General features: G+C 35.2%; 1 protein-coding gene across 6 annotated transcripts in view; it reads left to right on the plus strand.

The window, feature by feature from the left end:
* The window catches only part of CCSER2 (coiled-coil serine rich protein 2), a 68,069-nt gene that overhangs the window by 17,834 nt on the left and 25,345 nt on the right, over positions 1-24,890 (plus strand). For all 6 annotated transcript variants that reach the window (XM_062634044.1, XM_062634045.1, XM_062634047.1 and 3 more), the window contains exons 4-6: positions 15,694-15,784; positions 18,863-19,025; positions 19,682-19,877. In XM_062634044.1, coding sequence (XP_062490028.1) covers positions 15,694-15,784; positions 18,863-19,025; positions 19,682-19,877 — 450 coding nt within the window. The remainder of the gene's footprint in view (positions 1-15,693; positions 15,785-18,862; positions 19,026-19,681; positions 19,878-24,890) is intronic.

The following is a 24,890-nucleotide window of genomic DNA, read 5'->3' on the forward strand; positions in this document are numbered from 1 at the left end:
TTGTAGCTCTGAAATGTTTGTTGAATTGGCTTTTAGTGGTGGTTGAGTTTGGTTTTAGTTTTTTTATTCCCTATGCATGTTGTTTTTGGTAGAAAGCATGATACGTTTAAATTCTTTAGCCTAAAGATTGAATAATTTTTTTAATCTGAAGATGCAGAGGAATTTCTGATGCAGTTAGTCATTATTTCTGAAGAATTATATTCTTATGTAGGTTAATGTAACTTTTGTTCCTTGTTTTTCCTTTTTTTTACATGCAATAAGAATAAGGAAGGAAAAAAAATAGAACTAAAGGCTTTGAGAATAATCAGCACATCAGATGCTTTGATTGCTGGGGGATATGTGATCAAATTATGTGGTTTCTATCTTCTGGTGTGGTGAGGGTAAAAGCAGTTAGCATCTGGCAAAATCCAGTGGTTAAGCATTAGAATTGAGAATTTTGAGTGTTTTTGAGCTGATGCCAGTTTAACTAGCCCTTGGAATTAATGTTTCTAGGGAAATCTGCAAAACATATAGTTGGTTCTAGAGTTTCCATGGCATCAAGCTGGAGTGAGTAGAAGCAATGTGGCTGAATTCAGGTAACTAGATGGTGAGTGACTGGTACTGGTTAATGCACAATCAGCCTTTTTCTTATTTCCATCTTACTGTTACATTGTTACTGTATTGACCTTAATATCAACAACTATTAAATATTTTTCCTAAATTTTTCCATAGATGGCAGTGCAGCTCTTGCTGGGTAATCTTAGATTAGGAATGTTTTGACCATTTTTGAAAAGGCAACTTCTGCAGAGGGACGTTAGCTAGGCTTCTGGAGTGACAAGAAGAATAGGAAGATGGTGGAAGGAGCTTGCTGGCTACTCAATCTTTTTATTCCTTTTTTTATTTTTGGGAGGGAGAAGAAAAACAAGTATCTTTGCTCTCAGTAGAGCTTGGTTTTAAGGGCATGGTGTGTGTAGGGAAATAAAATAAAATGCGGCCTCTTTTAGGACAGTCCTTATGTTTTTCACTAGCTGGCCAGATAGCTATGGACCAAATGCAGAATCCGGTGTTGGAGGCTTGAAAGTTATACAAATCTTAATAACCTCTCATAAGATGATGCCATGGGAACTCATGGGAACTGACGGCTAGGTAGGACGTGCACGAGGGGTGGTTTTTTTTTTCGTTTTTTTTTTTTTTTTTTTAGACCTTGTGAGGATTTTTTTTTATGTGTGTGTGTAATGGAAAACAACTTATTCCACTATTCCAACTTCCGTTTCATTTCCAGTTTTGAAGGCAAAAATCAACTGGTTAACATTCTAAGAACTGAACTCCTTTCAAGTCTTCAAGCATTCATTTCATTTCATTGATATTCCTTGTATTTCTTTCGACAACTGATCTTTGCTGCTGAGCACCAAATCGCTGGTGGAATTTCTGCTAATTCTGTGTGAGAAGACTGGTGCTTAGCAGAGCAGCTGTGATGGTTCTGTAAGCCACTGACATAGACAATATTTGTCAATACTTATTCTCAATATTTAGCTGTACTGTTTGCTCACGTTCTCTGTTTCAGCTACATACTGAGCTGCTTTACTGTTTCATGGCAGGAAGCTGGTCAACAATGTGAGGTACAGCTTCCGATGTGTTTTGTGTGTGTTTTTTTTGTTTTTTTTTTTTTTCTGGTGTTTTTTTGGTGTTTGTTTTGGTTTTGTTTAGTTTTTAATATAGGCTTTCATCAATTTTGTCACTAACTATCTTCAGCTCAAGTTAAGGGTATAATTAAAATGTTTTTGCGTTTCACTGCCACTGAGTGGTTGTAATCAAATTTTAGATTACAATTATTCAAAACCAAAAAAGCCTTGCAAACAAAATTAACAGTTTGATTACAGAAAGAGGAAAAATACGCAAACCCAAACCAACAAACAAACAAGAAACCAGAAAGAACCTGAACAAACATTAATGTGGATCTGCACATTTTCTGTGTTTCTAGGCTTGAATTGTGCTTTTGATTGTAATGCAACTGTCTTAATGAAAGAAACCCAAACCACTTTGATTTATAGAGCCAGGCTGAAGTCAAGGTTGAGTTTTTATTTCCTATAAATGAATTTCATTAGAGGGCAAGACTGTATCAGTATATTGCTTGCTTGTGCCTGAGTAGGGTTAGCATTCCCTTAGTAGAAGTCTGTTAGTTACGCATCTGAAGGACTGAATGTCTGATTTCTACGACGATTTTTGTAATAACTGCTTAGGACTGAAATAATTTTATTTCAGAAAGCGGGAAACAAATGTTTTCCTCTTTCCTAGAACGCGAACATGTACTATAGTGTATCATCCTTGCTATGTTTTTGCTTTCATTAGTTTTGTCTGGAAGGATGTTCAAAATACATACAAGCAATGTATCCTAAAACATGCATCCTAATTGAAGTCTCATTGCTCCTTTGCTTGATGACTAATGAAGCTCTTTTGCTGTATCAAAGTTTGATCTAGTTTTTCTCCTGTCCATTGTATGAAGTAGACACATAAAAAAACAAATTTTTGTACATGAACTTTGATTCAGAGTGAAGCTTTGAATATTTCTGGAAAGTCAAAGTTCTCATTTACGTAAAAAATAAGATAGCTAATACAGTTGTGTGCACTGCTCTGAGGTATGTTAATTTTTAAAGGCACTATGATTTTCTAGTGTATAATAGTTTGCAAGAAGTAAAAATTCAGATTGAAAATATTCCAGTAGTTTTGGCTTCTTTCTTTCATACACTCTAGAGAGTATGGTTGTGGTGTTCGGGGTTTTGTTTTTCTTTAAACCAATATCATTTGGGCATATAGGTTTAGAACAGGAAACTGTTTTGAGTGTTCCCTCACTTATCAGGTTGTAACAAGACCCTATGTTAGAAAAAGACTAAAGAGAATCTTCTTACTCCTTGTTACTGTAGACTTCGGTAACAATATGAGTCTTTATTTACTGAAATAAATAAAACAAGTGTTTTGGGTATATACAGAATGAGCATCAATGTAATTATCAGGATATAGGATTCTGGAATAATAATTGAAATCTGGTTTTAAGAGATAGATGTGCTTTAGTTGTTGAGAATTTAATTACCCTTGGAGTGAAATCTGGATCTCATTGGAATGAATCTGTTTTGTCGTTTCTTGGCATGTGGCTAGAATTATTTCTGGAGTGTGAATTTATTATGTTTTTCTCTTCTTCCTAGGTAATTTTTGAAATCTCATAATTCTGTTTTCTTCTATTTTTTCGCTTTGTGATTGAAACTTGGGAAAGGGCAATTCTGAATTAATTTTTGAAACTGGGCAAAATGTTTTCTGGTTTGTGAAGTGTAGATACGCACAGTGAAATATGCTGAAATTTGCTCCACTTAAAAAGGAAATAAACTTGCTAAGGTAGCATTATTTAGTTCAATCACTAATTTCTCACTGTGTAAGAAATTGTGTAATTTACTGTGTTAATTACCTTAATATTTTAATATTTTTAATAGTTCACTTTTCAAAATGACTTTATAGTAAGCTTTAAATTGTCGGTTTGATTTCTCAAATGGCTATTTGTTATGTGAACTCAGACTTGTGTGTATTTCCAATACATTTACTTCTACACAGTGAAGTGTTCTAGGTATTCTACCTATTCTTTAGTTGCACATCCTCCTCAGGGGGTTAATACCAAAGCATAGCTCTCATTGCGTGAGAGGCTAGGCTCTTAAAATTTTGGGTAGATTTGTTACGGCTGTAAAAAAAAAAAAAATGCAAGCTTAAGATAATGTAAAAGTATGGAATAAAACAGCTATTCAGATATACAAGGATTGATTTCAAAGTAACATTTGGGAGACTTTTATGAAGTGTGAACCCCTTAGAGGTTGCCATTTGAGACAAGATATATATTGCCCAGTGTGGATTTTTGATAGAAGTATATAATGGAAGTGCTGAAAATTTTTTTGAAATGGCACAATGCTAATTCCAAACAGATAAATATTGAGTTTCCATGCGGTGCTATCTAGATTTTGTAACAGCCATTGGAAGCATTTTCAGCACAAAATGCTTCTGAATTAAAAGCAGGTTTTATAGGCTTGAACATAATTGTAGACTGAAAATGAGCTGCATTCTCACTAAGTTTTTCATGAAGACTTTTTTCACTGTAGAAGTTAAATTATCTGAACCTTCTGGGAAGTGACTAAGAACAAACTCTGAGAGTGTCAGTCGGTACTTTGTATTGTATCTCCTTCTACATTTCCCTCTGTGCCCAGCATACTGGAGACCATTTTTATGGACAGAGCTGCATAGCACATACCATCACTAATGTGGAATAGCAGCATGAAGTTTTGTATTTTCTGCGCATTTGTTGCATTGATCATCACAGAAATCCTGTCCTGTGAAGGGCAGAGTGAGTAAGTGGTTGTTCACACTCCTTCACCTGAAAGCCTGACTTTTGGGTTTGTAGGCCAAGGTTTTTCTTCGCAAGAGTCATTGAAGTAGCCCATGAAGTCTCCTGTGAGATTGTAGCTCACTGGTGCATTCTAGAAAACAGCAAACAGCATGTCTGAATTTTACTTGTAATATAAAAGGATTTTTTGTAAATATGTTGTCTTGGTAAGCTGCCATTTCTCCTTAGGATGTCTGTGAAAGAGCTTTGCCTTACTCTGTTTTCTAAAATTCATGAAGTGATTCAAACTTCCTGCTCAGAAATACAGTGGTTCTGGGATTGGAATCTCATACAGATGTCAGCCTTGAAAGGTGTTTTTCACTGGCATGCATCTGAGTGCCACTTAGCCGAAGCTGGTGTTGCTGGTAGCCTCTGGTTAAGCTCATAAGGTCATATCTAAGTTCCATGCTCTTTTGTCCCAGCATCTTGATGCCATATTCCAAAATCTGACAAAAATGATGCTGACTCTTAAATTGTACTGTTCTCACTTAATATTTTTCATTAGGTTGATATAATTGCTTTTCTTTTTCCAATATTATAAGTATAAAAATCTCTGGCATTTGTTTTCCATATCATCAGTTTCTAAAAAACTTTCAGTTGCGACTGAAATGTTTTATTAGGAAAACCAGTAGACTGCTTCCAATTTCAAATCCTCAGAAGTCAGTGTCACAGTTTTGTGTTTAGTCTCCATTATGAGCAGATATTTGTGGGCATACTAAATTAGTGGGAGAGGATCCTTAATGTGTCCACGGTTAAGCTTTTAGTCTGAAACTGCAACTGCTATGTGGAAAAAAAAATATCTATTATTACTTGTCAATATGGAACTAAGAGTATAAACTTGTTTCAGTACATTCTGTTAGCAATGTTCCTCAACCAGTCTTTCAGCAGAGTTTGCTGGCAGATGGTTTTCTGCTTGTAGCAGGGAAAGGAAAAGGCATGAAAGTAGCAACTAATTTCAAGGTACTGTCTTCAGAGTGAAAATAGTCACAACCCTCCCATTGCTGCTCTAGTCTCCAACTTCAGAGCTTAACTATTGCAGCAACGGGAGGTAGTAAGAAACTGAATTACTTAATGAGATGGCATTTCTGCCTCTGTCTAATGTGATATGTGTCCCTGCTCTCAAATACTATTAAGAGGTTATGTGACTGTATTACAGTGCACAAACCTCTTGTGATGTTGGTTTGAGAAGCATGACATTTTTGTGAACAAGCTTTTATGGCAAATTACCTTCTTTTCCTTTGGGATTGGAAAGCTTATATGCCTTTGAGAGCTGCTTGGTTCAGAACTGACACAGTAAATCTTCTCATGCTGTTTTAGCTGCTAAAATCAAGGCAAGTTCAGTTGTACTCCTTTGTTTCAGTTGTGGCAGCCGTTAATGACCACTTTGAATTTGGATGATGGAGAGAGCAACAGCTGATGTGTTGGTGTGTGAAATATGAGAATAAATACTGGTAGAAATTAGCTTCTTTCTTTTCATCACCTTGAAAGTGGTGTTTCCTGGATAAGTTGGTAACTGCATATTAAGTGTTAAATTTTAATGTGAGTTTAAGGCTATTCCTTTTTAAATTTTGTTCTTTATTCTAGCAAGTACCATAGCTTTTTCAATAGCAGAAGGACTTCAGAGTTACTCTAGTGTACTTTATATAACTGTGTTGCTGAACTTCTAAGTTTTGCACATTGTTTTCATTATTCCTAGAAAATCTTCAAACCATAGTGAGCAGGTAAACATGTGCCCAAAGAGTAGTGTTAAAGTTGGTGCATTTGTCAAAGTTATGAGTATAAACAAGAAAAGCATTTTCTTAAAAGTATGCAAACCAAATTGACACATACATCTAGAAGCTCTGAGTTTCTGGACACTTTAAAGGTAACTGTGTGCCAATCTAGGTGTTTTTAATGATGTTTCCTTTTTCTTTTTACCTGAATATAAGTTATAGGAGCATTGGTGTTAAATCTTTTTCAAATTGCTTTTTGTTGTCAAGCATCAGAAATTTAGGAGAGGGGCAGTTTTTTAAACATGTTGGGGTCAGTTGTTGTTCTAGTACATACAGCTTTGGTCCCTCTGGATGAAATGTGTGCACCCAATTTCAGTCTTAGTGTTCCTACAGTTCTAGGTATGTGAAGCACTTCTTTTCAAGAACACTTAATATTGCATTGAGGCTGCAATCTGTTATAACTTTGTCATCCCTCTTGAGACACAAAATTCAGCAAAGCACTGTTCTTCCACATATGAGGTGGTTCTCAGTAAACAGCATTTCAGTGTGTTTTATATTCTTGGTTCATATTGAAATGTATCAGGATAATGTAGTGAGAATATAGTTTTGGAAGTGCAGGTGACGGGATGCTTCTGGTGGTATCAGCAGTTCATTTTGAGATTGGTCAAAATAGAATTACTCAAAAGTAGTTAAGATGTAGAATAGAATCATAGAATAGTTAGAGTTGGAAAGGACCTTAAGATCATCTAGTTCCATCCCCCCTGTCATGGGCAGGGACACTTCCCACTAAACTCTGCCACGCAAGGCTCTATCCAACCTGGCCTTGAACACCGCCAGGGATGGAGCATTCACAGCTTCCCTGGGCAACCCATTCCAGTGCCTCACCACCCTTACAGTAAAGAACTTCTTCCTTATATCCAATCTAAACTTCCTCTGGTTAAGTTTCAACCCATTACCCCTTGTCCTATCACTACAGTCCCTTATGAAGAGTCCCTCCACAGCATCCTTGTAGGCCGCCTTCAGATACTGGAAAGCTGCTATGAGATCTCCACACAGCCTTCTCTTCTCCAGGCTGAGCAGCCCCAACTTTCTCAGCCTGTCTTCATACGGGAGGTGCTCCAGTCCCCTGATCATCCTCGTAGCCCTCCTCTGGACTTGTTCCAACAGTTCCATGTCCTTTTTATGTTGAAGACCCCAGAACTGCACACAATACTCCAAGTAAAGTCTCACAAGAGCAGAGCAGAGGGGCAGGATCACCTCCTTCGACCTGCTGGTCACGCTGCTCTTGTTGCAGCCCAGGATACGGTTGGCTTTCTGGGTTGCGAGCGCACACTGCCGGCTCATGTTCATTTTCTCATTGACCAGCGCCCCAAGTCCTTCTCCACAGGGCTGCTCTGAATCTCTTCTCTGCCCAACCTGTAGCTGTGCCTGGGATTACTCCGACACAGGTGTAAGACCTTGCATTTGGCATGATTAAACTTCATAAGGATTTTTTTATTTGAGGATTGTTTTGTTTTTAGTTAGAAACAAATATATTAAGCTGACTGTTTAAGAATAGAACTCATTAATCCTGTGAAGCAAGCCTTATTCACATTCCCCCAAAACCTAGCTAGGGTATAATTCAAATTAACTACACATAATTGACCTGATAGCAACCGTGCCCATGATGTTCCTCTGAATTTTGAGGTTATGGTTTGGTTTCTTTCTCAGTGGGAGTTATTTGAAGCCTCCCAATTTTCCTTTAAGCTGAACTCCACACTGTTAATACAACTGCAAGTCAGTGGAGTAAGGATCTTTCTCAGTTATTTTTGACAATTAACGGGGTGTATAGCAATTACATATTGCTTTATAGTGTAAAGTGGTCAGTTATTTGAAGCAAATCTGTAAAAGTAATGCTGAACTTCTGATATTGGTAGACTTTCTGAAAACAGACTGGAAGCAATCTGTAGAAAAGACTGATTTTCCTCAGCCTCTACTTCTGTGCTACTACTTATGCTTACTGCTGATGGCTTTCTATTGTTGAGCTCGATAATAGATGGGAAACTTCCTGCTAAAAAGCTTCTGCCTATTTCAGAAAAAGTTCTTTTTTCCTGGAATTCTGCAGGAAGATAGTCAACATGCTTCCCTCACCTTATTTCTTTTTTGTAGGTTCATTACCGAAGGCTAGATGGCACTGAAGGAATACTTTTTGTAGCCGTGGGGTTTAACTTGACCAGCATGTTTGGAAAGTGCTGTGGTTTATGAACTGGCGAAGTCTTAACAGAATAGTTAATATTTCTGGTTTTCTTTCTATCATGCTGTTAAGTTTCAGATTTCTGACTGGGTCTAATGGCTGGTTTTGTAATTAAAAAAAACTTTAAAAACCAAAGCTATAGTGGGTAACAACTTCTGCTAATAATTTCCGATCTACATTCAGTAAACCTAGGTAGAACACACAGTGCCTCTATAATGGTGTTTTCAAGAATAGTAAATCGGTATTTAAGACTGTTATATCTAATCGTAAAACGTAAAATATCTTTGATTTTGAGAATAAAGTTTGTTGCATTTGTTGTCTTGGCAACCTTCTGTTACAGAATGTGAACAAAATGATGAAATACATGTTTGGATTTTGGGCTTAATTATCTTTAATGTGACTTGCAATGTACAGTGTTTAAAATAACTCCATTCCTAACCAGTTTTTGGTATCCTGCAGAGCTCTCTCTTTAACCTCTGTGGTTTTCTCTGTTTTGATAACTTTGTTTTTACAGTGTTTTTTTTTTCTCTTCAGCCTATAGTATGTTATGTACCTTCCTATGTCTTTTTCTTCTGTCTGTTTTCTGCCTTCCCTTAACAGTTCAGTTCTTATTTAACATTGCCTTTTTGGAGACTCATATTGAATTCCTATGTCTTTCCTTACTTCTTCTCTACCTGGGCTGTTGCAAAATGCGGAAAATAGCATTGACAAAGACCCTGGAAGTCTCCCTCTTCTCTGTTGTCAGCCTTCAATCATATTTGACGTTTGCAGTCATCTTTTATCTGCCCTCCAGATGTCTGACTCAGTCTGTTTAGGGTTTAATTTTAAAAGCTACTAAATTTTTTCATTCTTTAAGTACCTGAAAATACCCTTTTTTAGCTTCTGTAGTGCTCTCAAATTCTGCAATTGCTCCTTGATTTTTTGGGGGCACATTTTCCCTTTGCTCGTGCTTATCTTATGCTTGTTGAACTTTTTTTCTGTGGTCTTTTTCCTCCTCAAAATATATATGTGTGTGTGTGTGTGTATAGATATTTTATTTTTTTTTTTTTAATGAAAATCCAAAATCTTTAAATTTTAGCACCTCTGCATAGGAGATGCAGCATATGCAACTGCCATAGTAAAGGGGTGTGAAAGTGTCTGGACTTTCATGCATCTAAAACTGTTATTTTTTTCTGAGCATATAGCACATCTAGGTTTTTGCAAAAGTGTGTTTGAAATAAGAAACAGTGCCCCTTTAGTATAGCATAAGACTTGTAATGCACTTTGACACTATAGAGACATAAATCACTTCTAGATGCAAAATAGTACAATTTCTTCTCATTTCAAATGTTAAAGCACAGAGAATCATATAAACACAGTATATTTTCACTATTTTTTCCCAAATTATGCCAGCTCACTGCAGTGATCCCTACTTTCAGTCAAGTCAATGAACTCTTGGAGAAAATAAAAGGCATTCTGTTTTGTAAGTGCGACTACATGTTAATTGTAGTGTTCAAAGTTCACATTAGAAACATCCAGCTGGGAGATCTTAACAGCTGCAGAGACATGACGACTAATAATAAGGTAGTAGTATGTTTCATCTGGGATTTATGACTTTATATCCCACTGTCAACTGCTACATCTTCTGTTGTTTCGAAAGGCTTCCCCCATCTCCCTGAAGAAATGACTTTGATTGCTCTTTTCTCCTGTGTGGTATTATGTGAAATCAACATTGTTAAATTTATGGTAATATAATCATTGCCGTAGTATCATATTCCTGTTAAACACAGTATCATAGCTTCATTGTCATGCTGACATAGACACCAAACATTTCATTTAAATAGGATTTCTTCAGTAGTAGAATGGAGGTGACATCTGACCAGGATGTTTGACTTCTTTTTATGTTTTCCCCTATGGAACGTCACAAAGACATGTCAGCTTTAAATGATTTAGTGAATTTGACAACTGCTTTTCTAAATTTACAGAGCAGTTTGTTGTAATACAGAGATGCTAGTTTTTTTTCAAAGTATTTTTTTTCCCCCCATATAATACAGTATTTTTAAAATGTTGTTTCATGTACTAATTATCCAAAAGACCTATAAAAGTAATGCTGATATTTGGGAGATTCTGGTGGAAATCTCTTCAAAAGGCTTTTATTTATGGAGTTATATATATTTTTTATTTTATTTTAGGACAATTTAAATGTCATTCTTTAAGCCATTGCTTAAAATTGATATGTTAATTAGCTTAACTGTCATAAACTTAAATGTCAAGCTTTCTTCTAGTCTGTGTCCATTAGATCTTTTTAACATAACAACTGAAGAAAAAATTTTGTGTGGACAAACTGCTTTATTTCATTTTTCAGCAGTTTCAAAGAAACTGTTTATCCTGTTACTAAAAACTGAAAATCGGCTCAAGGTAGATGTAGGGAAAAAATAAGCATAAAACATTGTCCATAAAGACTTACAATGTTCAAAATAAGTAAAGCCCCTTTAACTAATGGAAGCCATAACCTTAATTTCATAGTGGTCATTACTGATACTTTCTATAATAAGTGTTCAACAAAAGGAATACGTTGTGGTACTGCAAGAGTAACTACAAGTTTGAAGTCTGATCTAACCTACTGGTGATTTGTTTGTGCAAAGAGATTAAAGTATGACTAAATAAATAGAACATGCTATAATGTGCTGTCATTCAGCAAAGTGACCTGTAATTACTGCTGTATTCATAGGTAAATAACTTTAAGATATATACTGGAAATAACCTAGCGTGTTTATCTTTCATAATATCCATCCAGTTTTAACAGTGAAGTTTTAAAATAAATTAGATTACCTTAATGTCAGATAAAGCTTCTATAAATGCATTGTCCATAACCTTGGAGAGTATTGTATGAATACTAACATCAAAACTAGGTGTGTTGGAAAGGTATTTATATACTGATGCTGTAGATGACGCATTATCTCTTGCTGCCAGCTTTTGAGCTTCTAGATGTGCTTTCTGTAGTTTCATTCATCTTCCCAAAGTGGTGATATCTATCCTGTAATATTGTTTGTAGTTTTTAAGGAGGTATAGTCTTCTGTATTAAATAATCTATATGCATTGCTCTTATAGTCTTTTTTGAACAAGAATTAAAAGATCAAAATAGGATATAGAGCAAACCACAGTGAAGAAATTTGAATGTGTATTCAATTTACTCACTACAGAATACTTGGCATCTGAGCTTTTGCTTCCATTTTCTACTGGCTTCAGAAATGCATAGTATTATTGAAATCAAGACCTAACTCACTAAATTGGTAACGAAAATAATTGTATATTTTCCTTTAACAGCCGATTTTGTAAAGGTAGAATAAATTAATGAGGTCTGAGATCTTAAATTGTGGAAAAAGTTAAAATATTGTTCCAAATATTCACCAACAGTTCATGACTACCTCAGTGCAATTTCTTTTCAAGCAAGATAGCGTACTTTGGTATGAAAAGAAGGGTACTGAATTGGTATTTTGAGACTAGGCTTTTCTCATTTCTGTGAACACTGAAATTTTGAGGGTTGCTTATCTGGAATTGCTTTGCATTTTGCACTAATCCAATGCCCAACTTTATTTCTTTTGAATTCTAATGTAATATGCGCTGTGTTATAAACTTTCACTAGTGCACACCTTGTAGGTTTAATAGGGAGGAAATGTAGGTATCTGTCCTTCTAATTTGGACATGTAATTTAGTTTTAGTTGCATTATATACTTAGTTTAAGAAATGGGAAGGCTAAGGATCGTGTATCTTGCATAGGACTTTTAAGCTAAATTGAACATAAGTTAGTGGGCTGAAAAATACTGCTCTTCAGTGGAAGAGAGAGCTTATGCACATAGTCCGAGGAATTTTTAGAAAGAACTTTTAAAAAATATTCTTAGTGTCCATCATAATGAACTCGAGTAGAATTCATATTGAATATTAAACTTTTTGTCTTCAGATGATTTTGCATCTTGAGAAACATGTTCTGAATGCTACATGTCCAACAAACTAGGCAAAAAGAACCCTCAAGCTATTGTAGGTGAACTGCCAGTATATGCTTGATTAACCTTTGGTAAGACTTGGCACCTGCAGGCAGTCACTTCAGTAAGAATTTGCAGGACATTAAAATAAACTTGCAAAGTGTGGTGTAATTGTTTGCCAGCCTTACCTTTGCCTCTGTTTAGTCTTTTATCACCTCATTATGCAGGGCAAGTGTTACCTGCTGTTGTAGTTCTCTGCTTGCTCAGTGTATGTGACTACTTATGCCACTAATCATACATGAACTGCTTCTCACCTAATGCTTTTCCTGCTCTGATGCTGTAAGAGAACAAAGCACTACTACCTCTGTTAACCTGAAAAATTTCTGGACGGAGATCTTGGACAGCATTGTAGCTTGACTTAAGATTTCACAGTCCCAATTGTAGGTTGTGCCATCTTGAAAATCTTGTGCTAAATCAACCTTGTGAAGCTACATGCCCTTACAGCATGCATTATTCTTTTCAACTATACAAATAAAATAGGATTCATCTCTTACTGTAACTTTTAATAATTGCTGAAACATGTAATATTCTGTGGAGCTGGAGCTGATGCACTTCTGAAGATTGTTTCCTTCTCTGTTTTAACTCATTGCCCAGAGTCACTTCATGATGATAATTTGTTCAGCACATATTATTAACAATGTTACTGCTGTGTAGTTAACTTCAATTCATTATACAGTAGTAATAACAATGGAAATCTGAAAATACAGCGTTTTTGTACTGATCTGTTGATGAAACCATGTTATCTTGCAGCGGTCTCCAGATGATGTTGCTGACATGTACATTTACATTCTGTTTTCCAAGTAGATAACATTGGGAATTACTAAAAATTGAATTGACATGTGGTCTACCTATTACGAAAACTTCACAGTTGTGTTTTCCCACATGGACTCGCTTCAGTGTGGTGCAGGAATGTGTAATTAGGGAAGCATAATGAAATGTTCTGTTGCCAGAAAAATGTATGGCATCTCAAATGCTGACCTTCTCTGTCATCATTAGACTTACGAATTTGTGATACAGAGAGAGTGAAGTGGCTTATCTAGGTTTATTAGTTGACATTCTGACACACACTGTTTTTATATTGTACTCGCTTTAATGCTTGTGCATAGCAATAGCAAAAGTTTTCAACTTCCTTAGATGTTTGTGGCCATTATTTGTGATTTGTCATGCTTATTAATTTTCCTGCAGTAGAAGAAAATAATGCTTGCTTGTACTAATTTGGAAGATCAAAGCATGACATAGAAACAATGTGTCAACTAAAAAACCAAAGCTACCTCTCAATCACACTTATATTTTGCAGGATTGTTTAAAAAATACATACTAGTTAAAATTCTTCTAGTTCCTCTATATATTTACTACTTTTTGTTTTAATTTAAATTTTTTCCAGGAAATTTGTTCTCCCAGATATTCAATCCACATTTCATTTAACTGGCTTCCATTTCTGTGAAGCTTTTCCATAGTGTTTTTTATTGTTACTCATTTTTTTTCAAGTAAATACTTGGGATGCTGTATGTAAACAAAATATTTCAGGTAGGACTTCGGAATACGAGAAAGCCAGATAGTTCTGTCTCAAGTATTCCATCTGTCCTTTATAGTGTTTGTGCTTTACAAAGTACATATTAACTATTTTCATATCATACTCTCCTTTCTAAGTCAATAAATAACTTCCCCGGCAGAACTGTAGAATGTTTAATGTTCTGTGTGTCACAATATCCAAAAACCTTAAAATATACTTAGCTTTTTTCACCATTTGGAACAAGCTTCCCAAGGGAAGTGGTGGAATCACCGTCCCTGGAAGTGTTCAAAAAAGTGTGTAGATGAAGCCCTTAGTGACATAGTTTAGTGGTGGTCTTGGCAGTCCTGTGTTAGTGGTTGGGTTTGATGATCCTAAAAGTCTTTTCCAACCTGGCTGATGTTGTGATTCTATGATTTGTAATAAAATATAGTAGTCCTTTGTGAACATTATAGGAAGACTGCTAAAGAACACTTAGAGCAGCAGTTCAGACATTCCTGTTGATGTTCTTCCTTTTCAGCTATGCATCTCTCACAAAGTGATCTAACAGTAGCCAGCAAAGGGATACCTTTCTAAGTGAATATTGTTTTGCAGTGTATTGGTAGTCCGTATGGAAGTATTTGGTTAAGTATTTAACAATCACTTTATTATCCAGTGTGACATAATTAGTAAAACACTTCATTTACTTTATATTTGGTAAATTTTTCAATATTGTTCCCACGTATCATCTGTAGGTGTAGCTATTAAACCCAAGAAAGAACTGCCTTTCTGCTCTTAAAAAAAGATACAGGTGTGAAGTTCCCAAATCTGTTTCTGTGCCTTGAAGCAATGCCTTTTTTTTGTGGGATATGGAAAATAGAGCTCAATAGTTAGCTGTATAACCGTTAAAATTTTCCTTAGACCAATTTTGTGTTGTAATCATTTAGTATTAATAAGTCTAGCCTTCTTTGAGTAAATAAGTAAAAATGCATTCTGGGTTCTCCGGTCAACTTCCACACTTTGTTGCCTGATGTAGCTTTTCAGTACCATGGTGCTGGCAGCATCCAATTGCTCCGTAAGTTGGAATATTCTACAGCCTTCAACTCTTGAGTTTTTCCTACTTTGGTATTAAAGGAAGAGGGGTTGGTTTCTGCCTTTCTAACACTGAATTGACTTGCCCTGACTACAGTCCTTTAATGCACCTAACTACACGTAATATGTATAATTTCATTTAGTACTATCACACTTCATTGCATTTTTCTTGAACTATTAACACACACACATGCATTGTGACAGTTTGTTAGTTCCTTTAGAAACAGCTTTATGTGAACCACAATCTTAAAGATAAAAGGCAGCAGAGGTTAGTGCTGGTAGTAGCATATTTTGTTTGTTGGCCCAAAAAGTCAAGGTGACATATAGGTTCCCCCTCTTCCTTTCAATGTTATGGTAATATGGTACTAGAGCCAAAATAAGGTGATAGAACATCTTCTAAGTGAGCAAAAAAATTTTGTTTTAAAATGCTTCCAACTGGAGGGAAGGCAGGATATTAATGAAAAGAAAAATCTGAAGTATTCCATAGGTGTGAGGCACAAAAATGTTTTAATCCGTATTTATTTCAACTAGCACTGTTACTGTATCATATTACTAGATGTGTGATGATTGTTGTTTGTATAAATTGTCTCAGGTAAAGTTGATCTTGGCCTCTAAAGAGAAGAAGCTGCTGATAATATTGGATATGTGTACAATGCAAATGTAATAAACCTTTGGAATAAGCTTTTTATGGCAGTAGGGTAAATGAAATATCATGAAAGCATCTGTATCTCATATTTTCTTTCCTGCAGGATATCTTGAATAATCTTGATTCATGTGATCTTGAAGATGATGATCTCATGCTTGATGTGGACCTACCAGAGGACCCACCTCATGATAAAGGTTAGTAAATTAGCCAAGCAATCTTAATGTGAAACTGCAATATGGATTTAGGAGATTTTTGAATTGTATTTTTCTGACTTCTGATTTAATAAGACAATGTATTATTAATTTTTTTTCTGTAAGTAACACCTCTTTTCTGACATGTATGAAATGTAATATTGCTGTTCTGCCAATTACAACTCTTGCATTTGAAGAAATCTCAAGTTAGAAATTTTCTGCCTCATGTAAAAATGCAAACTTGTTGCACTCTGTTTATTAAAATTATTTTGGTAGAATAAATGTCAAACTTTTAAGTTAGTCCTTCAGTTTCATGCTTCAGCTGCACTTGAAAATGCTAGAACAGCATTTTTTTAGCTTTGAATGACAGCCTTATTTTTTATTATTATTTTCTCCTACTAAATGACAATATATCCTAATATATTTTATGCAATTCAGAGTAACAGAAGCCTGAAGATTTACAATATGTTTTTTTCAAGATGTTTTTTATGCACTCTTGTGGTTAGTGTGTGTACTGGCAAACTTTTCATAAAGAGGGTAGTGGTAGCTAGATGCCCTTAAAATAATACAAATGCGGACTAGAATGAACTAGGTAAGGGAGATTATTGTCATGGTTTCTCAAATCCTGTCCTGGAAAACCAGAGACATTTGCTTTTGGGCATTCCTGACCTATTAATAAAAATTGTTACTATCAAGTGATATGGGTATTAGCTTTATTCTCCAAGCTCAATGGAGGCTAATATATTTTGAGGTGAATAGCAACATTGAATGTGGAGCACTGCAGCATCCTACCCTGTAATAACAGGCACAAGTGAAGACTCCTGTATGTATGTTGGATATGAAGCCAAATTATCAGTAAATAAATACAGAATTTACTATGTACCATGGTGGCACATCATGTTTTAACAGCGTGCACATATGAAATGTGAAATTAATCTCTTAAATCTCAGAATAGGTTTTCCAAAGGACTTCTGTGAAGGGTGCTTATTGAAAATAATGCTAATATTCAGCTTTTCTGCCCAGATAAGTGTACAGTTTTTATCTTTTTACTTTTTTAGTTTTCTAGAACAGTTAACAGTCCAAGCCTATGGGATATTCTTTCAATAAGGGTAATTCTAATTCTCTTGGGGAAAAACTAAGAAACATTTTTAAAGGGTAGATCAATTTCTTATAAGTTTCCTTGTTCATAAACATGCACTGCATCTGCATCAGTAATTCTATTTCAAATTACAAATTTAAAGAATATGTGCATTTTAAAGGTGAATGTCACAAAACGAAAAAAAATTAGTTTCCCATTTAATCTAGACACAAATGAGAAATTTTTTAATCCACTGCTTTCTAAATTTCATCAATAAACTTAAATCTACTTCCACTTCCACAGCTAAGTATCAATAATGTTTGTATAGCTGGAATATGCTTTGTGGCTGACAACCTGCTGTGTTTTTTTTTGTTTGTGTTTGTGGTGTTTGTGTTTTTTTTGTGTTTTTTTTTTTGTTTTTTTGTTTGTTGTTTTTTTTGTAAGTTGAGTTTCCGCATAAAGTTAATATGGTATAAACTAGGTGCCTCTGGTATAGTTGTTTCTTGAAATTACTGAATTAGCAAAAAGCATCTGAAAAGACAAATTCAAAAGCCACTTTCAGGCTTTCCTATAAGTAAACATGACTGCATGAAAAAGTCAGTGTCTCAATGTCGTTTTATAAAGCTGGGAATCATAATAATGAAATGGCATATAAAATTATCAAGGGCTTGTTTTGAGTAGACCCAGTTGAATTTTCATGTGTTATGAGCTGTAGAAGGAAGCTTGGAAAGGAAAATAAATTTTCTGTTACTTTCGATGAACAAGATTATTTTCTTAAGTAATTTTTTGATTATCAAAGTAGATGATAAAAACTGAATTGTAGGTATGAGTATTTGTTACAATAATATTTAACAGCATTTGTTGCCAGCACTCTCATAGTTATGTGCGACTTCAGTGACATTGCCTCTTAAGACTTTCCAGGTCCTCAGAAACCCTCCTTGTTTCACTTTGGAGTCTGGGATGCTGCTTAGACGCTATTTATAGAAACAGTTCTAGCTCAACAAGTATGCAGTGAGTGAGGATGGCAGTTTTAAATCACAGGGTAAAACTGGGCTCACTTCCCAACAACACGCAGGCTGGGAACTAAGCAGGAAGGAAGGCCTGTTTATGAGCGTCTTGTGCGCAGCTATGTCTGAGTAGGCAGCCGAATAAAACAATGTTTTCCTGTGTAGAGTTATTCTCCTAGCAAAGAACTGACAATGTGAGCAAAAACTCCTTGGGTAAGTACAGGAGCAAGTGTGATGGCAGGATAGCAGTTTACTACTTTTTTTTTTTTTCCTGTGTCTGACTGCATGGATAGCCTTAGTTTTGGCTTTGTTTCTTGTGGTTTACAAGCTTTGCCAAATACAGCTTTTGTTCCCTCAAGAAGTTCGTGGAATTTGCTCTGCTTTGCTTTGCAGAAGTTAGTGTTTTAAAAAGAGATCATTTTGTTTGTTTTTTTTTAAATTAGGCTTTCTGTCCAAGTAAGTAACGATTAAATGTCTCTGAAGTTGAAAAAAAAATACAAAGATAAATAGGATGAGAGATGTATGTATTTTAAAAAATGAAATGTTCTGTTTGGAATGAAGTACTGGCCTTTTTCTAAAATGTCATCTTTCTGTGTTGTTTGTTTGAGCTTTTTAAAGGCCTGAAAATCCGTCAGTAAGAAAAACAGGAAAACATTACTCTTGGATTTTTTGTGTTTTTTTTCTTCACCATAGCTCTGCCTCCTCCAAATGATTTTCTGCTTAAACTGAAAATACTGTTAAGGTTGATTTCTATAGTTTCTGCTACAGGTTACTGTTATTCTTGTAACAAGTTCATATGCTGGTAGAAGTGTGACATTGTTACAGAAATCTGCTTTACAGTTGTAAGATACATACATTTTTTGAATCAGTTAAAGAAAATAAAGCCCCACAGATTTTACACTGTGTCTGTTACCAGCACATACTCAATATTTTATTTACAAGGTCTTAGGAACAAATTTTACAGCTGCCTTTTTTTTTTCTTTTAACCTTATGTAGAGGAATGTGAAAATATGAGCCGTTATGACAGACAAGACAGAAATGCTAGGCAACATCAGGAGGGATTTTGGAAAAGAGCACCACAGCAGCGATGGAATACGCAGGATCACTATCATCTTGGCCATACTGATCACTGTATCCATGGTAAAAATGATTTAAACAGGTAAAGAACTACTCTTTTATTCCAAATCATTAAAATACTGTCATGAGCAATCTATTTTGGCACTAACAGGTCTCAAGTAATACTGAGTACAAGACATTTTCTGAATAGTTTTATGTCTGTAAATACATGTGTGAGTGGGAGCATCACTGAGTTTTGTAACAATTTGTTTTCAATATTTTTGTTTCTGTCAAGGTTTTTAATCCTAGCATATGTTACTTGTGTTTATATGGTATTATAAATGCTTGACTAAATTATGTGTTCTATGGAAAAACATTACACTGTCTTATTACTTGAATTTTGTAAGTTTAGAGAACTTTTTACTTATTCATGTGCTTTAAATTAAATGTAATCCTATAGTTCTTACAGGCTAGTTTGAATGACAGTTTATAGCAATATTTTTTAGGGTACTGGAGTTACTAGTCCCCAAGAGATGTGTGCAGAGTGGGGAAGAAAGCCCAACATTTAAGTGAAATAGCATTGGCATTTTCTGATTTATTTATTTTCTGCTGTATGCCACGGTATGTGAATATGGCCCACATTACATAACATTTCATTTTTTACTAAATGCTCTCTAGCTCTAGTTTGCAATTGCTGTGGTTTTAAAATATATATGTTTTTTGGTTTGTATTTTTTCCCTTTTTTTTTTTTTTTTTTAGGGGATCAAACTACCTAGAATCTCCTGTTGGTCACTTTGAAAGCTATGGAGCACCAAATTTTTACCAGGCTCCTAGGCAGGTGGTGGGCTTACCAGAGACTACTGTGATGCTTGATGAAATGACCCTTCGGCACATGGTCCAAGACTGCACAGCTGTAAAAACTCAGTTATTGAAACTGAAGAGATTACTGCACCAGGTGAGCTGTTTCAATGGAACAAAAGCAGTGACATACATTTGAGAGTGAGCCTGGATGGCTATTATTCTGTTCAGGCTTATTAGGCTATTGTAATTTCTGTTATACACTGAATTACAGTGTTCAAGAAAATGTGTACTTTTTACTTCCGTCTAAATGAGTACTTTTTCTGCTTTTTCACTACTTTACTAACTGCAAAAAATATTAAATATTGGATTACTGTTCTGCTTCTCTGAGGAAATAATGCTAAATAAGAGAGAAATATCAGTGGATGTCAACACAAGCTTTTATTTATAAAATATTGTATATCCTTAATAAGATCCTAAAAAGCCGGGAGAAAAAAAATTATTAAAAAATGCTAAAATCAATCCCATTGATCAAACTTCTGTTCCGCAAGTCAATGCTAATAGCTTCTTTTTAAGAAGGTATTTGTTTTTCTTACTCTTTTCATCTTCTTTGTGTGTTTTGATAAGAAGCTGAGTAAATCCTACAGGGTCTTCTCTATTAGAAGTGCTCAAATTTAACCTTTCCAGTGTATGAAATTACTGAATTGTTATAACCTTTTAAGGAGCTTTTTCATTTCACTCAAAACTTGGCAAATTGTGGGAGCTGGTAAACTGCTGGATGACTCCACAAGAAGTATGGCATTTCAGCTACAAAAATTGCTTAGCTATTCAAAAAAAAAAAAAGTCGATGAGACATTTTGGAGTCATAGACAAATTAGCATTGAAAAGTATCTGTATGATGTTCTCTTTAACACTAGATATACTTCCATTCTTTTTCTAACAGGATAATGTAGTGTGAATAAGTTTGTGTCTTAAAAGTAAGGTACTAAAACAAAACAGCAAAACAAAAAGCAAATCAACCTAGAGGCTACTTAAAGCGTATGACTGTGCCTGCTAGAAATGTGGCCATTTGTTTCTTGTGGTAACCAAGAATGCTGGAGATGTTTTTCCACTGACAAAATCAGAAATGCAGTTGGAACAAAAATTATGTAGTGTCAAAGGAGGGAGGGTGTGTTCTTAGAACTTAATGCCTCAGTAGTGGACAGTGTGAACTGAGACTCCCAACAGCCTCACGCAGACAATTAGTACATGAGGTAGCAATAAACTCTTTATCCAGAGCTTTAACCCAAGCACAATTAAACAACTAGATAGATGATCTGCCCATGTGTAGTTCATTATGTAAAGGTGTGCATGTTGCAGCCAAATAATGTGTTGCATGCAGAATGTTGAATTTTAAATCTCACTCTAGTTTATAATAGCCAGATTTCTATAAAACTTACAGAAAACAAACCTCCTTGCCTCAGGTAGCTCAGATTAAGCTTTTTTAAAAAAAACCTTAAAATCGCAGAAGAAACTGTTACCTCCCAAGGTGTATGTTCTTCAGAATTTACTGCTTCTTTTGCCAAAAGCTTGATCTTCTCCCCTTCCTCCCTGTAAGTGTGAGTTTTGTAACAATAAATATTATTCTTCCCTTCAAACTTTGCCAAGCATACTTCTCTATATTTTCCTGACCTAAATGTCCCCTTTCTTGATTTGCTGCTTCCAAAACTCATCAATGGACTTTGGAATGTTTATTCTACTCTTGTGTACTTTTTAATGTGTTATCTTTTTGCAGTTACAACTTCTAGCAATATTATTTAATTTGGATAGGTAGAAGTAGAGCTGTAGTCACGTCTTAGGCATGAGGGCTCACAGGAGCAGTTACAGCAAGATAGTAAGATACACTAATTAAAAGCAATTTTATACAATTATCTAATCAACGGTATTGGGGCTTACTATAGAACATAGCGTGTAATGAATATATACCTAGCAGACTCCTAGGAAAACTTAATGTGCTATACTGGATTCTTGCTGTGATGGTAGTTCACATAACTGTATATAAATTGACTATTGCTGCAACAGCAAGGGTTTGGTGTTGTGTTGCCAATTCTGCTTGGAAAAAATAAGTAGTTCTTTGAATAGTCTAGCCTTTTCTGAACTCTGTGTGACCACAGTACACATGCTGTTTACTTACTCCTCACATGCTGCCCTCTTTCTGTATCTTCAAACAGTGAAACCAGGAATAGGTGTTTTATCTCATGCAGAGGTTTAAAATTTTCACTTCAGTAAGTATAACCTCTGACAGGGCAGTAATGTTCACTCTGTAGGAATGGTATAAAAATGTACGTTCTTTTTTTGCACTAAATGCAGTTGTAACTGTTTACAGGAAGAGTTGAACTACTGGTGAATGTTCTCACTTAATATTTAACTGGAGCATTAACTTTATATTGTAAAAAGAAAATGCTTTGGAAGTCTAACTCTAGTAATAATTGACATCTAAATGTTAATGCCTCTTAAACATTGACTGAGGTACTCAATTTGCATGCTTAATAGAAATAAGTTTTCTTCTGATCTTAAAAATATCTTCCTGCTTCCTCCTCAGTTTTTTAAACCTGCTACTCAACTTGACTGATGAGGCTACAGAGCTAAAGTGTTAGAACATCCTTTTTAAAATAAGAATTGTACTATTTCTGGTGCCCTAGAGCCTTTGATCTAGGCAAGGATTGACCCATTCTCTGTAGTAACTTCCTCTCAAGACTGGCAGCAATGATTCACAACCATCTGTCTTATCTCAGATAAGCACTTACTGATATTTAAGGAGAACTGAAAGATGAAGAGGTTCACAGGGCCATGAGATCTGTGAAGCCCTTTTTTGGGGGAGAGGCAAGTCTTATATATTTCTTTTCAACTCACCATTCATGAATGAAAAAAATTTTCAAGTACAAATCTTTATTGTAACTTATCAGGTAGGACTAGTCCATTTATATGAAGAGGTATGAATGAATATGTAATCTATAGTGTGACATTGTTAAATGTACCAATATGTTTTTGCTGAGGCTTTAGATTAGTAAGTGACATACCTTTGAAGTACATATTCATTGTGTTCCCTTCTTTTTGCATCTGTTGAGATCTGCAGGAGATACTTATCTTTGTTATAAGAGGCCTGAACAAACAGATTTAATGAATGAAATACGAAGGTTTGTGTCATGTATTAAGTTGTATGAATTGCACCTACAATTGTTACTTTTTTCCTTAGCCACGAAGTAGTTCACCTCAGTGACTTAACTATAATTGAAAGAGACAGAACCAAAGAAGTAGCAAACAATAGCAGGTAAAATTGGAAAATTTTAAGTTTAAATGGTTAGCTGTTGGATCATTGTTATAACAGCTGGGCAGTGGAAACTGTATGACAGTTGTCTGCAGCAGTATTTGAGTGAAGCTACACTCAAAATGCCAAGGAGTGACCATGTGAATAGCACCCCCTAATTGATGGACACTTAATTTTTTCTGTGTCTGTAAAAAATGTTAGCCGAGGCTACTGTTCAAACGAGAAATTTGTACCAAGGAAAACTTTGATTTGGCATTCAAAGGCTAGACCTTGAGAAAACTTTAATAAACCTTGGTAAACTTTAGAAATATCAACTTCTTCATGAACTGCAGATGCTGGAATGTTGAAAGAATTTTAAAGATTAAATTATTAGTATACTGTTAGTAGCATATTTTTTAAAAAATCCTGGGGATTAAAAGGTATCTTAGGCTGTTAGGGAACAACAAGATAATTTCTGAAAATGCTTTTGCTTCTAATGGGTTACTTTTTGTAAAAGAAGACCTTAAAATACATTAGTATAACAAAAACAATTATTGTTGTTAAGCTTTGAGCTTTATATTTTCTTCTGAGGCAATATGGGAGGAGGTCTCTTCTGAGAGAGGATACCCTTTATCTCATCTCTTCTTCTAGAAGTTCTGTACCTTTTTTTTTTTGTGTGTGTGTGTTTTTGGGTAAAGCCTGAAAGCAATATTACCCAAAGCAAGCAAGGGGAAAAGGGAAGATGGAAAGAAAAGGCAGTAACAACATCTGCACTGTCTGTATGCTGTGTAGGAAGCACATGTTTGTAATGTTGAAATATATTCCAGGATCTATTACAGTCTCTTTAGTCATGGAGCTTGACTTTTCTTTTGATTGTTGGTTTGTTTGTTTGTTTTGGGGTTTATTTATGGTTTGGTGGTTTTTGTTGTTTTTTTTTTTTCTAAAGAGAGGCTCAGAAGATGACAGCATGTAACTGCTGAGAGTTACAGGCCAGTGTGGCATTTTTGAGCTGTTGAACTGTTTATCAGCAAAAACACTGCAGTGCTCAAAGCCCACCAGTCCATTAGGTAAACTGCTGCTGTGTATAATCAGCACAGTAGGTTAGAAAGTTAGCAAGGTTTTTATTAGGATGTTCATGACTAAATACTTGTATCTGATACTACTCTTGGTAAGCCAAATACTAAACACTGTAGTGACAGGTTATTATTTATGAAGTGCAAGTCAGTTCTTTGGGAATTTGGGAAGGTAAAGCAAACACAGGGATATATGTGTGTCATTCATTCTGGAGATTTCACACAAAACACTGGCATGAGACCATATTAAATACAGCCGCTCCAAAATATTAATTTCAATATGTGGCTCTTTGGGTGAGTTGTGCTGTACCTGTGACAGTCATGATGGAGGATTATTCCCATAACCTTTATCTCATGATCTTGGGATGGATTAAAAATGACATGAAGACTTGAGAAGTGTCTTGGACATGTAACATTTGGAACCGGGTATGTAAAAATGTTTTAAATGTAGAAAATAATTGTCCAGAGAAAAAAGGTGCATGACAGCATTATCACTTAGGGAAGAAAGGATTGTTACATATTTTACCTATACGTACAATTAAGAACTGTATCTCTAGATTTCACTGAGTTTGTCCTGAAACAGTAAAATCAACTGGTTTCTAAAAATCTAAGATGATGATACTAATTTTCTGAGTAGGTCCCCTTTGAAAAGAAATATGAAGCTGAAATGATATTAAATCTGAAATCTGACTACTTTGATAGTCAAATCCTTTGGATTTGCTACATAGGCACCTAGTATCAGATATAAATATTAAGTAACCATTACAGAAACCATTGCAAAATACCCACCGAGAAAATCATCTTAAATTTA

Source organism: Pezoporus occidentalis, unplaced genomic scaffold (assembly GCF_034315485.1).
Source record: "Pezoporus occidentalis ecotype Australia unplaced genomic scaffold, CSIRO_AGI_Poc_V1 ctg41, whole genome shotgun sequence".
Lineage (NCBI taxonomy): Eukaryota > Metazoa > Chordata > Aves > Psittaciformes > Psittacidae > Pezoporus > Pezoporus occidentalis.